The sequence below is a fragment of the Camelina sativa genome, chromosome 15 (assembly GCF_000633955.1).
Source record: "Camelina sativa cultivar DH55 chromosome 15, Cs, whole genome shotgun sequence".
Taxonomy (NCBI): domain Eukaryota; kingdom Viridiplantae; phylum Streptophyta; class Magnoliopsida; order Brassicales; family Brassicaceae; genus Camelina; species Camelina sativa.
In genome coordinates, this window is record NC_025699.1 from 9,242,306 (window position 1) to 9,255,620 (window position 13,315).

At 38.2% G+C, this 13,315-nt stretch overlaps 2 protein-coding genes and 1 pseudogene across 4 annotated transcripts in view; all 3 read left to right on the forward strand.

The window, feature by feature from the left end:
- LOC109124589 (beta-glucosidase 44) lies at positions 1,342-4,090 on the forward strand. Its single transcript, XM_010467580.2, has 12 exons — positions 1,342-1,627; positions 1,712-1,770; positions 1,845-1,920; positions 2,004-2,075; positions 2,160-2,247; positions 2,347-2,599; positions 2,682-2,797; positions 2,904-3,124; positions 3,255-3,286; positions 3,363-3,465; positions 3,580-3,760; positions 3,847-4,090. The coding sequence occupies exons 1-12, from the start codon at positions 1,384-1,386 to the stop codon at positions 3,941-3,943; spliced, it is 1,542 nt and encodes a 513-aa protein (XP_010465882.1). The 5' UTR covers positions 1,342-1,383; the 3' UTR covers positions 3,944-4,090.
- On the forward strand, positions 4,299-9,984 carry LOC104746171 (annotated as a pseudogene).
- The window catches only part of LOC104746172 (myb-like protein L), a 4,283-nt gene continuing 1,084 nt past the window's right edge, over positions 10,117-13,315 (forward strand). The window contains exons 1-7 of one of the 3 annotated variants that reach the window (XM_019237243.1): positions 10,665-10,773; positions 10,895-10,935; positions 11,174-11,685; positions 11,796-11,995; positions 12,150-12,302; positions 12,438-12,752; positions 13,117-13,165. In XM_019237243.1, coding sequence (XP_019092788.1) covers positions 11,191-11,685; positions 11,796-11,995; positions 12,150-12,302; positions 12,438-12,752; positions 13,117-13,165 — 1,212 coding nt within the window. In that variant the 5' untranslated portion in view covers positions 10,665-10,773; positions 10,895-10,935; positions 11,174-11,190. Of the gene's footprint in view, positions 10,774-10,805; positions 10,936-11,173; positions 11,686-11,795; positions 11,996-12,149; positions 12,303-12,437; positions 12,753-13,116; positions 13,166-13,315 lie in introns of those variants that run through there. The other 2 variants (XM_010467586.2, XM_019237242.1) reach the window with 2 other exon arrangements.

The window sequence follows — 13,315 nt, forward strand, 5'->3', positions numbered from 1 at the left end:
ATCACATGTTTCTTAGACCAAAAAAAAATCTTAGTCGTTTTCCGTATCGTGTATCACATCAATGGATATTAATTATAAGCCTAATGAACGTTCTTTGAAATGTGTCGGCTACAAATTATTTTCTTGATTTCTTCTTTGTTTTTATTCACTCACCGTTTGTTGTGATTTCGATCGAGAGTTATAGGAAGAAGAAAAAAAGAAAAAAATTACGTAGTCACGTGAAGATGGGGGGACAAGTCTAAGAAAATGGGGCATGCATGGTCCTGTCTTGAGGTCCACGAGGACTGAACTTAATGGATTGTGATTTGACCAGTTTGGCCTTGTTGTCTTCTGTGCTTTCACGTTTTTTTCCCTTTGGCGCTTTACGATCCGCGTGCTGTCTTTTCTCAATTTGTGGACCGGAACACGATAATTCTCTTCCGAGCATTCTTGTCTTTTTCCTTCTCTAATTCTCGTACGTATTTTCTTTTATTTTCAAAAAAAAAAATTCTCGTACGTATATATTACTACTTACTAATATGTTATTATGAGAAAAGTTATAAAAAGGGACATATACCGATTTGGTTAAATTTGTTAATTAGATAAGCAACATTGTAACTGGATTATACTATTATATAGTTTGGACTCTGGAGGAAAGAAGACAGAGTAATTTCTGCAATCCTTGTAGTATATTTCAAAACGATTCAAGAAAAAATCCAAAATAAATATCATCGATACGTACGGTTTTGAAAATGATCCACATTTCATCGCAGCACAAGAAAACAAGAAGTATCTGCGTTTGTTATATATAACATACATACGTACTTAAAAACATGTTAAAGTTTATATTTTTATGATGTACAGAAAAACATGTTAAAAGTTAAATTAAAATAGTTATTTGGCGATCATTTCTAAATTGTAACTTTTTCTCTCTAATACATCCCGGAAATTTAGGCCTTCAAACATGAAAAGTTTTGCTCAAGTCAAGTTCATAAAGGTTCATACATTTAAAAAGTTTGATATATGATAAAACAATGCATAAATTATATGTTGCATGAAACAAATTCATCTAATAGTGGCAGTAAATCCCGAATGGATCAACATCCATAACTTTAAATTTATAATTTGGTAACAAATCTATTTTTGTAACGAAAATCATATAGAAATAATATCTCTGTGGTAACAAATCTCATTTTTATTTCACTGACTAGACATTTAGATAATTATTAAAATGTTTTAGAAACATATTGTTAAATCGGATTATATTCTTTTTTTTTATCTAAATGGTGACTAGTCCCAGCCATTTGTTCATCTTATCACATCATGAACAGATGCTTAATTAAAAAAGCCTATAAATATCCTTAAGACACCCAAACCAAACAGTCAACTCAAAACTCACTCACAATGAGACACCTTATCTCACATCCATGGCCTATCTTCCTCATTCTCCTCCTCCTCTCTTCTCTCACCTCCGGCGAATCCTCTCCGTCCATACAAAACATCAAATTGGACACCGGAGGTCTCAGTAGAAAGAGTTTTCCAAAAGGATTCTTGTTCGGAACCGCCACCTCAGCTTATCAGGTTGAAGGCGAGACTCATCAGGATGGTCGTGGCCCAAGCATCTGGGACGCCTTCGTCAAGATTCCTGGTAATTTACACTTTGAACTGTTAATCATGAAAGGTTTCTTGATTAATCATATTTTCTCAACACTATTAAAAATTATCAAAACAGGGACTATCGCCAAGAATGCCACGGCTGAGATAACAGTGGACCAGTATCACCGTTACAAGGTACACTAAACTACTAATCCTTAAGAATCATACATATATACTTCATTATACATTCTGATTTAATTACATTTTAGGAAGATGTGGATTTGATGAAGAAACTCAACTTCGATGCTTACAGATTTTCAATTTCATGGTCCAGAATATTCCCTGGTATTATTAAATATAAGTAAAAAATCATATATGGTTTTTGATTAAGATTAGTATAATAGTGACTTCAAAGCTTATGAGTGCAGAGGGGAGCGGTAAAGTCAACTGGAAAGGAGTTGCTTATTACAATAGATTGATCGATTACTTGGTTCAAAAAGGTATTAAAATCATCATAACGTTTCGTATAAAACTGATTTGATTGTAAAATAAAGTATAACATATCTAATGTAACACTAAATTAGGGATCACACCTTATGCAAATTTGTACCACTACGATCTTCCATTGGCTTTGGAAAAGAAGTATAAAGGCTTGCTTGGTAGACAAGTACTGTAAGCACCAACCTTTATATCTAAATATATACTCATTTTCGATCAGTCTCATTTACAAATCCCACAAAAGTTACAAACTTGATGATGCAAAATTTGCAGGAATGATTTTGCGGATTACGCAGAGTTTTGTTTCAAGACATTTGGAGACAGAGTGAAGAATTGGATGACGTTTAATGAGCCGCGTGTTGTAGCTGCTTTAGGTTATGATAACGGCATTTTTGCTCCGGGTAGATGCTCTAAAGCATTTGGAAATTGCACTGAAGGAAACTCCGCGACGGAGCCATACATTGTTACTCATCACCTTATCTTGGCCCATGCAGCAGCAGTCCAGAGATACCGCAAATATTATCAAGTAAACAAATAACTTCTTATATGTTTTCTTGATGTGATATGATGAAATAAACTTATATGACTCTTTTGGTATGAGCCTGCAGGCTAAACAAAAGGGAAGAATTGGGATACTTTTAGATTTCGTTTGGTACGAGCCGCTTACTAGAAGTAAAGCAGATAATTATGCAGCTCAAAGAGCAAGAGACTTCCATATCGGATGGTAAAATGTTCAAACTATTTTTTTTTTACATATAGAAAAATCATATTTTACCATCAAATTTGGTGAGCTTATAGGGATATATTTTGTTTTCGGGTAATGTTGAAAGGTTTATTCACCCATTAGTATATGGAGAGTATCCAAAGACAATGCAGAACATTGTGAAAGATAGGCTTCCAAAATTCACAGCTAAAGAAGTGAAAATGGTGAAAGGTTCCATAGATTACGTGGGAATAAACCAATACACGACTTATTACATGTCCGAACCACATCCTACCACCAAACCTAAGGATTTGGGTTATCAACAAGATTGGAACGTAGAGTTTGGCTGTAAGTTTTTGGAGCATTCACTACGAATATATAGATTTTGGATTTTGTTTACAATTAATCTTTAGATTTTGATCGTGAAAGTCATGAGTATTATATGATTTTGACAAATAGATATTTTATCCACTTGCAGTTGCTAAGTTGGGGAAGCCAATTGGTCCAAGGGTGAGATAAACTCGTTTTTTATGGCTAATCAATATACAAGTGTCTCAAATTATGAATTAAACGATTTATATTATAGGCTCACTCGACATGGTTATACAACGTACCATGGGGAATGTACAAGGCCTTGATGTATATAAAGGAACGCTACGGCAACCCAACTATGATTCTCTCTGAAAATGGTACTAGAGAAACAAAATATTTCAATTAAATTCTTTTTGTTTTGTTAATTTTTTTCTGAGATTAATAGAGATGTTAAGAGTTTTTATAACTGGTACGTTGAACATTTATATTAGGTATGGATGATCCGGGAAACGTGACTCTAGCTCAAGGACTACATGACACGACGAGAATCAAGTATTATAGAGATTACTTAACCAATCTTAAGAAGGCCACGGATGATGGAGCCAATGTGGTTGGATATTTTGCGTGGTCTTTGCTTGATAATTTCGAATGGTTATCAGGATACACTTCAAGGTAAGCTAGTCAAAAAATCGATACCAATAAATGATATTTAGAATTAACAAGTTATAATATATTTTTTTTTCATTTATTATATATAGGTTTGGGATCGTCTATGTTGATTACAAAACCTTGAAGAGGTACCCCAAGATGTCTGCTCGATGGTTTAGGAAACTTCTGAAACGAAACAACAAATGATCTCAATGTGCCCATGGATGGTTTTAGATTTTAAGGGATGGAGATAGATCGTTGAATAAATAACAGTTGCTTTGTTTATTTTGAACGGAGTGAATTGTACCTTGTAACTCTTATTTTCTACGGCAATAAAAAGTTTTTAAGTAGTAATAGATTTGCGTTCTGCATTCTTGTTCATATCCACATATAGAACGTAACGCATTTGGAGGACATACAAATTTCTAAAGTTGCAGCATAGAGTTCTTATTCAAAATTGTTAAAAAAAAATAAACAAGAGTTCTTATTCAAATTGAAGGAATTACCCTTTAAATGGAGACCAACGCGAGAACAAACTTAAAGGACATAGCCGTCATTTTAAAACAAGCGATACTCTCTCTAATTCATCACACTCGGTCTTGACTGGCTTCGCTTAAAGCACTGAGGCTAAGGGTTTTAGTACTCTCTTCGTCTTCTTCGGCGAATCTCTCCGCATCTTCAACGATTTTCCGGCGACGTTTACTCTCTGTTCCTCCGACACCGCCGTTTTACTCCGTTTTCGTGCCAGCTTAAGCAATTTCAGGTACCCGATTTAGGTATTACGCTTTGATTCTGCTTTTGAGCTTTTGAAAAAATTCCTGAGAATATGCTTTAGGTTTCCTTTGTTTTGGAGAATAATTCGGTTCTAAGGGTTGAAATTTGTGGTTGTATCATGTGTTAGTTAGCTGTATTCATTATAGATCACAACATGCATTTTCGTGGTTCATGATTTTTTTTTTTCACGACTTGATTAATCATTTAATCTGTCTGTGTTTGGGGTTTTTGGTTCCTTTGTTCGTACAGTGTGTGTTGAGGTATACCAGAGAGATGGACATTAATGAGATGGATATTGACGAGATCGAGGCTGCTGGGCAGATCAATCTCTCTAAGATTGGTGAAAGTTCTCTCCAGAGGTTCTGCAAACAAGCTGCAACATCCTTTTTTGACAAGTATGGACTCATAAGTCATCAGCTCAACTCCGACAACTTCTTTATTGAACACGGGCTTCAGAACGTGTTTGAATCCTTTGGGGAGATGCTCGTGGAACCGTCTTTTGAACCAGCTAATAAGAAAGAAACTGGTTGGAGATACGCAACTGTGAAATTCGGTAAAGTCTCCTTGGAGAAGCCCACGTTCTTTTCGGATGACAAGGAGCTTGATTTTTTCCCATGGCATGCCAGGCTTCAGAACATGACATACTATGCAAGGATGAAAGTAAATGTCCAAGTTGAGGTAACATAACTAACTTAATTTTTGTCTGAATTGAAGTAAGCTTGTCTTTTTTTGATGATTGATTCCCCTTGCTTGAAAACTCAGAAAGGCCAGTTAAATATCACTTGGTAGTCGAGTGTGAAACAACACCTGGTTTGAAATATAGAAGAAAAACATCTTACGTTTTTTAGTTCTTCTTCATTCCCTCACTGTGCTTTAATTGAGTGTTTCATGCTTGTATGCAATGACTCTTATACCGTCAGACTTTTGATGATAACTCACAAAGGCCAGCTAAATATCACTTTGTAGTCGAGTGTGAAACAACACCTGGTTTGAAATAGAAAGAAAAACATCTCACGCTTTTTAGTTGTTTAGTTCTTCTCCATTCCCTCACTGTGCGTTAATTGAGTGTTTCGTGATTGTTTGTAATGATTCTTATACTGACAGACTTTTGATGTTGTTTCTGTTGTTTCTGTCCATGTATCTTATTCTCATTGCGGGTTAGTTTATTGTCTAACTGCCTCTTCACCTTATAAATTGACTAGGTGTTCACAAAAACCGTTGTTAAAAGTGACAAATTCAAGACGGGACAAGATGAATATGTCGAGAAGAAGGTTCTAGATGTCAAAAAGCAGGACATTCTCATTGGTAGTATACCTGTCATGGTGAAATCTGTACTTTGCAAAACTAGCAAGAAAGGAAAGGACAACTGCAAAAAGGGGGAGTGTGGATTTGATCAGGGTGGATATTTTGTGATCAAGGGGGCTGAGAAGGTGAGTTTAACCAGTTTGGGATGTCTTTGCATATTCGCTATCATAGGATTTCTATTTTGAACTATCTTAGTGCATAGATTAATAGAAATATTTTCTAACGAGATTATATTTTGTTTTGCAGGTGTTTATAACTCAAGAACATATGTGCACAAAGAGACTGTGGATTTCCAATTCACCGTGGACAGTCTCCTTCAGGTCTGAAACTAAAAGGAATAGATTTATTGTGCGCCTCGCGGAGAATCAGAAATCATAAGACTATAGGAGAAAGGAGAAAGTACTGACAGTGTACTTCTTGTCGACTGAGATTCCAGTCTGGCTCCTCTTCTTTGCGCTGGGTGTTTTGTCAGACAAAGAAACGATGGATCTAATTGCTTTTGATGGAAATGATGCAAGCATTACCAATAGTCTCATTGGTTTTGTCCATGAAGCTGATGCAGTTTGTGAAGGTTTTCGCCATGGGAACAGAGTGCTAGCATATGTTGAAGAACAGATTAAAAGCACCAAATTCCCTCCTGCTGAAAGTGTGGATTACTGCCTCCGCCTATATCTGTTTCCAGGCCTCTAAGGTTTGAAGAAAAAAGCCCGATTCCTTGGCTATATGGTGAAAAGCCTTCTGAGCGCATATTCTGGGAAAAGAAAATGTGAAAACAGGGACAATTTCAGGAACAAGCGAATTGAACTCGCTGGAGAACTGTTGGAGAGGGAGATAAGGGTGCATTTGACACATGCCAGAAGAAGCATGACCAAGGCCATGCAGAAACACCTTGCAGGCGAGGGTGATTTGAAGCCTATTGAGCATTATTTGGATGCTTCCATAATGACAAATGGGCTTAATAGAGCCTTCTCCACTGGAGCATGGTCTCACCCTTTCAGGAAGATGGAAAGGGTTTCAGGTGATGTAGCTAACCTGGGTCGTGCGAATCCATTGCAGACTCTGATTGATCTGAGGAGAACGCGGCAGCAAGTTCTCTATACCGGCAAAGGTTGGAGATGCTAGATATTCGTAAGTGATTTTTACATTGTCTTCAGAATGTTTTCAAGATATTCGTACTAACTTATTTAATCTACTATATAATGTCGCCACCACTGTTTCTGGAGAGTCCCATCTGTGTATAATACTGATCTTGTATAGATGATACTGGAAATCCGATGATATTGCTATTAAGAAAATCTGATTTTGTCTTTCTTGTTTCTTTGTCCCTTAGCCAATTTATCTGTTGAACTTTTCCTGATACTGTCTTTCTTGTTTTTTTGTCCCTTGGCCACAGGCATCCTTCTCACTGGGGCAGAGTATGCTTTTTGTCAACTCCAGATGGCGAAAACTGTGGCCTTGTGAAGAACATGTCTCTTCTAGGACTTGTTAGCACTCAAGTTTTGGAACATGTGGTGGAGAAGTTCTTCGATTGTGGAATGGAAGAGCTGATGGATGATACTAGCACACCATTGTGTGGCAAACAAAAAGTTCTTCTCAATGGAGATTGGGTAGGATTATGTAACAATTCTGAATCCTTTGTCGCTGAGTTAAAAAGAGTGCGGCGCCAAAATGATTTCCTTCGTCAGGTATCTTCTGTTTCAGCAAATGTCTTGCGTTATTTCGATATTCTTGTGCTGCTTGGTATTTGCTTTAGATGTTTTCTATTTCAGAAATGTATCTGTGTCTTATATCATTAATAAATATATGCATCACAACATTCTTTGCAGATGGAAATCAAGCGAGATAAAGATGACAATGAGGTGAGAATCTTCACGGACGCTGGCAGACTACTCCGACCTCTATTGGTTGTGGAAAATCTCCACAAGTTGAAGCAAGACAAACCAACGCAATATCCTTTTGACCATCTTCTTGGCCAAGGGATTCTCGAATTGAAGAAGAAGACTGTAATACGGCATGGGGAATCAATCATCTTCTGAAGGAACCAAAGAATTACACGCATTTCGAACTGGACCTGTCATTCCTGTTGGGTGTGAGCTGTGCAATTGTCCCATTTGCAAATCACGATCATGGGAGAAGAGTTCTTTACCAGTCTCAAAAGCATTGCCAACAAGCCATTGGGTTCTCATCAACGAACCCTAACATCTGCTGCGGTACTCTGTCCCAGCAGCTGTACTATCCCCAGAAGCCACTTTTCAAGACATTGGCGTCAGAGTGTCTTTAAAAAGAAGTGCTGTTTAATGGCCAGAATGCAATTGTTGCTGTGAATGTTCATCTTGGGTACAACCAAGAGGACTCCATTGTGATGAACAAGGCTTCATTGGAACGTGGTATGTTCCGTTCAGAGCAGATTAGAAGCTACAAATCAGAGGTTGATAGCAAAGACTCGGAGAAGAGGGAGAAGATGGATGAGCTTGTTCAGTTTGGAAAGACACAGAGCAAAATCGGCAGGGTAGACAGCCTTGATGATGACGGGTTTCCTTTCATTGGTGCTAACATGAGTACTGGCGATATTGTCATTGGCAGATGCACTGATTCTGGGGCCGATCACAGTATAAAGCTTAAGCACACTGAGAAAGGATTTGAGCAAAAAGTGGTATTATCATCTAATGACGATGGAAAGAATTTTGCTGCAGTTTCTCTGAGACAGGTAAGTTCTAGATCATACTGCATCGAGCTGTCTTTCAGAGAATGCATTCCTATGATGACTCAAATGTATCATTGATTGGCTTTTACATCTTGCAGGTTCGTTCTCCATGCCTTGGAGATAAGTTTTCCAGTATGCATGGCCAGAAGGGTGTTTTAGGCTATCTAGAGGAACAAGAGAATTTTCCTTTCACAATCCAAGGCATAGTTCCTGATATTGTGATAAACCCGCACGCTTTCCCTTCTAGGCAAACACCGGGTCAACTCTTGGAGGCTGCTCTCTCCAAAGGAATAGCTTGTCCTATTCAAAAGAAGGAGGGTAGCTCTGCCGCATACACTAAATTGACACGTCATGCCACTCCTTTCTCCACTCCGAGTATCACTGAAATCACAGAGCAGCTTCACAGGTACGTTCTTCACACTTTGACTTTTGGTTTTAGCTCGTAAAACGGAATATTGAATTATATGCTCTTATATATTGACATTGGTTCCTAGGGAGTTCAACTGGAACTTTAAGGGCAAGAACTAATTATTAATTATATTGCTTTGTTGAAGATGTTTGAACTTGGGGTACTTTGGCTACAAAATTTCTAAAAGTTGACATGATAGGCACTAAACTAGATTTGAGCACCTTACTTGAAACTCGTCATCGTGGATGTTTGTTTTGTTTCCTAGGAGTACTAGAAGTGAGCATGACTTATATATGATGGGAAAATATCTATGTAAGACTGAAAAGCCAATGGTAAATATTTGTGGTTAGGGCTGGGTTTTCAAGATGGGGAAACGAAAGGGTCTACAACGGTAGATCAGGCGAGATGATGCGCTCTCTGATATTCATGGGACCAACTTTCTACCAGCGACTTGTCCACATGTCAGAGTATAAAGTGAAATTCAGAAACACTGGACCAGTCCACCCGCTCACAAGGCAGCCAGTTACAGACAGGAAGAGGTTCGGCGGGATAAAGTTTGGAGAAATGGAGAGAGACTGCCTGATTGCTCACGGTGCTTCTGCTAATCTGCACGAGCGTCTCTTCACCCTCAGTGACTCTTCTCAGATGCACATCTGCAGGAAATGTAAAACATATGCGAATGTGATCGAGAGGACTCCAAGCAGTGGAAGAAAGATCAGAGGACCATACTGTAGAGTCTGCGAATCCTCAGACCATGTAATAAGGGTTTATGTTCCTTATGGAGCTAAGCTTCTGTGTCAGGAGCTGTTCAGCATGAGAATCACTCTCAACTTCGACACCAAGCTCTGCTGAGTCCCTTCTTTTAGTATTTATGTCTATACTTTATCGGTATATATGGCCTAGTTTAGTACCTACAAGACCATGTTATGTGTAGTTTAATTCAGTTTCAGTTCTGGTTAATGTTGGTTTTGGTTGATTCGGTAGGAAATATCCGAACCAAAAACCAAGCCACTTTTGTGAGATTTGACTCTTTAACCGTTAATGGTAGACAATATAATCCGGTTCTATATGTTTTGGTTGTTAAATGAATTAAAATTTCGTGTTTAATATCCCAAAGGTTTCACAATTGTCCCAAACGATTACGACCTAATCAACATCCGATCCGAACCAACTCGACCCGATCCGTTTGTTATGATGCCGCCATATTAACATAAATAAAACCCTTATATGAGAAACCTTTTCATCTTCTTCGTTCTTCTTCTCCCAGAGGCATACACATAAAAACCTTTTCTCTCGGAGCCGTTTCTCAAGTTCTTCGATTTTTTGATTCGATTTCGCTTTCCTAATAGACACTTTTCTCAATCTGTAACGCTATGAACCGGAATAGCCTATACGAGGCTTACGACGATGATGACGATGACGAGGAAGACGACATTGAAGACTTCGAGGACATAAGACGCGCCTGTATGGTCTCCGACGCTAATTCCGATCAATTCGCTGCTAAAACCAATTCAATTGAAGCTGATGGAGGCGGTGGTGAAACGATGCCGTCGGATTCGGAGAACGAGGACGATTTCGAGATGCTTCGTAGCATTAATAGCCAATTCGCATCGTCCAAGGATTCGGAATTGAGTAGTGGTCCTCCCGTGGGTTTATCATTGCCCTCGGATTCGGAGAGTGAAGATGATTTCGAGATGATTCGTAGTATTACGAGCCAATTAGCATTGTCTATGGATGTGCCCATTCCTCCCATTGGTTTATCCGACGATGATGACGATGACGAAGATGGCGCCTTTGAAACTCTTCGTGTTATTCGTAGACGATTCTCTGCTTATGCAAATTTTGGTGAGCTCAATTGTGAAGTTTTGTCTTTACTTTGTTTCTATTTGGGTTATAGCTACTGATTTCGTTAGATTATTGTTTCTGTGTTAACTTCTGGAAATGTTCCTTCTATGGTTATCTGAAGACTCTGCTTCTCAAGCTTCTTTGTATGATTCTATATAGAAGGTACACTCAGTGAGAAAGGTGTCGGAGGTTTCATATTATTTACTTGAGGTTGAACAGTGTATTTTTTGCATCTATGTATTGTCCCTGATGGAATCAGTTAGAAGCTCTCTGTTCTTATGTTTGTTGATTGATGATATGATGAATTCGTGTGTTAGAATGTGGGCTTGCTTTGTCTTCTTTTTTATCCTCTATTGGAAAATATGCTTATGATTGGTCATTTCTTACTATTCTTTTGCAGATCCGGAGGGAAATTTCATGAATGATTCTGCCGGGAAGAAAAAGCAGGTACATGACTCGGATAATGAACCTTCACGCGAAATATTGAGTAGATCTAATACTTGTGAAAGCTTTCCAGATCACGGGAAATCGATTGTCACAGTGCCAGATTCTGAGGATGTACAAGATGGCCGTTCTGTTGATGTACTTTTCAATACTTCCGCTGAGCATCATGACCACCTGGAGACAAGCCAGTTATCTCTTATGCCAGAGAGTTCAACTTTCCCTGAAGCTGCACAAGCCTTTGTTGATGCAATCAGGAAGAACAGGGCATATCAGAAATTTCTTAGAAGAAAATTGGAAGTACTTGAAGCAACAATCGAGCAGAACGAGAAACACAAGAAAAATGTTAAAATAGTAAAAGATTTTCAAGCTTCTTGCAAGAGAATAACGAAACTGGCACTTGTTCAGAGGAAAGATCCTCGTGTGGAGTTAATCTCAACACGAAAATCTGTGCCTTGTGATAGCTCCGAGGTAATACTTTGATCTGTCTTCCTGCCTCTGCTGTTGTTTTGTAGTCTTTTTTTTCTCTAGACTCTGATGGAAAAAATTTCTTATCTTAAATTCCAATGTTTTTTTGTTAGGGTAATGATAAAAAGACATATCCGTTGCTGTTGGGTCCACCGGAAAACCCTTGTGTTGCAGATTATAGGATGGCACTAGAGAAATATCCAGTTTCAGTGGAACGGAGAAAATGGTCTACTCAGGAGAACAAAAACCTTGCAAAAGGTCTAAAACAAGAAGTTCAAAAGATACTACTTTATGAAGCTATTGAACAGTCCAGGTACTACTTGCTCATCCTCTTTTAAAGTGCTATCATCTTCTGGTGCCTAGTACCCTTAAATCTGCTGCTTTGATAATTTCAGATGCAGAATTAGTTTCAAGTTTTTTCGTTATATTTTTCTGAAAGAGTTTGACTGACCGCAATTTCTTAACAGTGATTTGGAAGGATCTACATATGATATAGACGCCATCAATGAATCGATCCGAAATCTTGAGATAACACCAGAAATGATTAGGCAGTTTCTTCCGAAAATTAATTGGGATTCCTTGGATATCAAAGACCGTTCTGCTGCAGAATGTGAAGCTCGGTAAGTTCCTCCTCTAGTTGAACTCTGGTTTTGAAGATAAATCAGCCTTTAATCATATCTATGAGTGCACATTTCATATACCATCACTCTGTCTCTTATTTTGAGATTTCAGTTTTTTAACTTGCCTCATTGTAGGTGGATGAGCTCGGAAGATCCATTGATTAACCACGGTCCGTGGACTGAAGCAGAGGACAAAAACCTACTCCTAATTATAGAAGAAAAGGGTTTTACAGATTGGCTTGATATTGCGGTATCACTAGGGACAAATAGGACCCCATTTCAATGTTTGGCTCGATATCAGAGAAGCTTGAATGCAAGCATATTGAAGAAAGAATGGACTTCAGAGGAAGATGATCAACTTCGTGCTGCAGTAAAGTTATTTGGCGATAACGACTGGCAATCTGTTGCAAATGTATTAAAAGGAAGAACTGGACCTCAGTGCTCAAATAGGTCAGTTTTTATCTTTTACATTCACTCCTTTCTTTATGAGATAGATATCAAATTCTGCAGTATGTTTGACTATTTTGTCTAAGAAGAGGTAGCCTCGTACGTTTCCCTCCATCTACCAAATTATATGAATTTAATATATTTTAGTCCGATCAATTGTCTCAATAGCTAGTTTGTTAGGGAAAAAAAAAGTCTATAGGGTTTTATAAACCACCCATCAAGTCCATGTTTAGCCGATGTGGGATTTTATCATAACCTCAATATACACCCATTGATGACATTTTTCTAGGATTTTAGAATGTGTTTGTTTATGCATTCAGATGCATGTTTAAATGGTTTATCTGATTTCCTTCCTCTCTATTCGCAGATGGAAAAAGTCCCTTCGCCCTACAAGAAAAGGAAGATGGAGCTTAGAGGAAGACAAACGTGTGAAAGTAGCTGTGACACTCTTCGGATCTCAAAACTGGCATAAGATTTCTCAGTTTGTTCCTGGACGTACTGCGACTCAGTGTCGAGAGAGATGGGTAAATTGTTTAGAGCCCAAATTAAATCGTGGGAAGTGGACT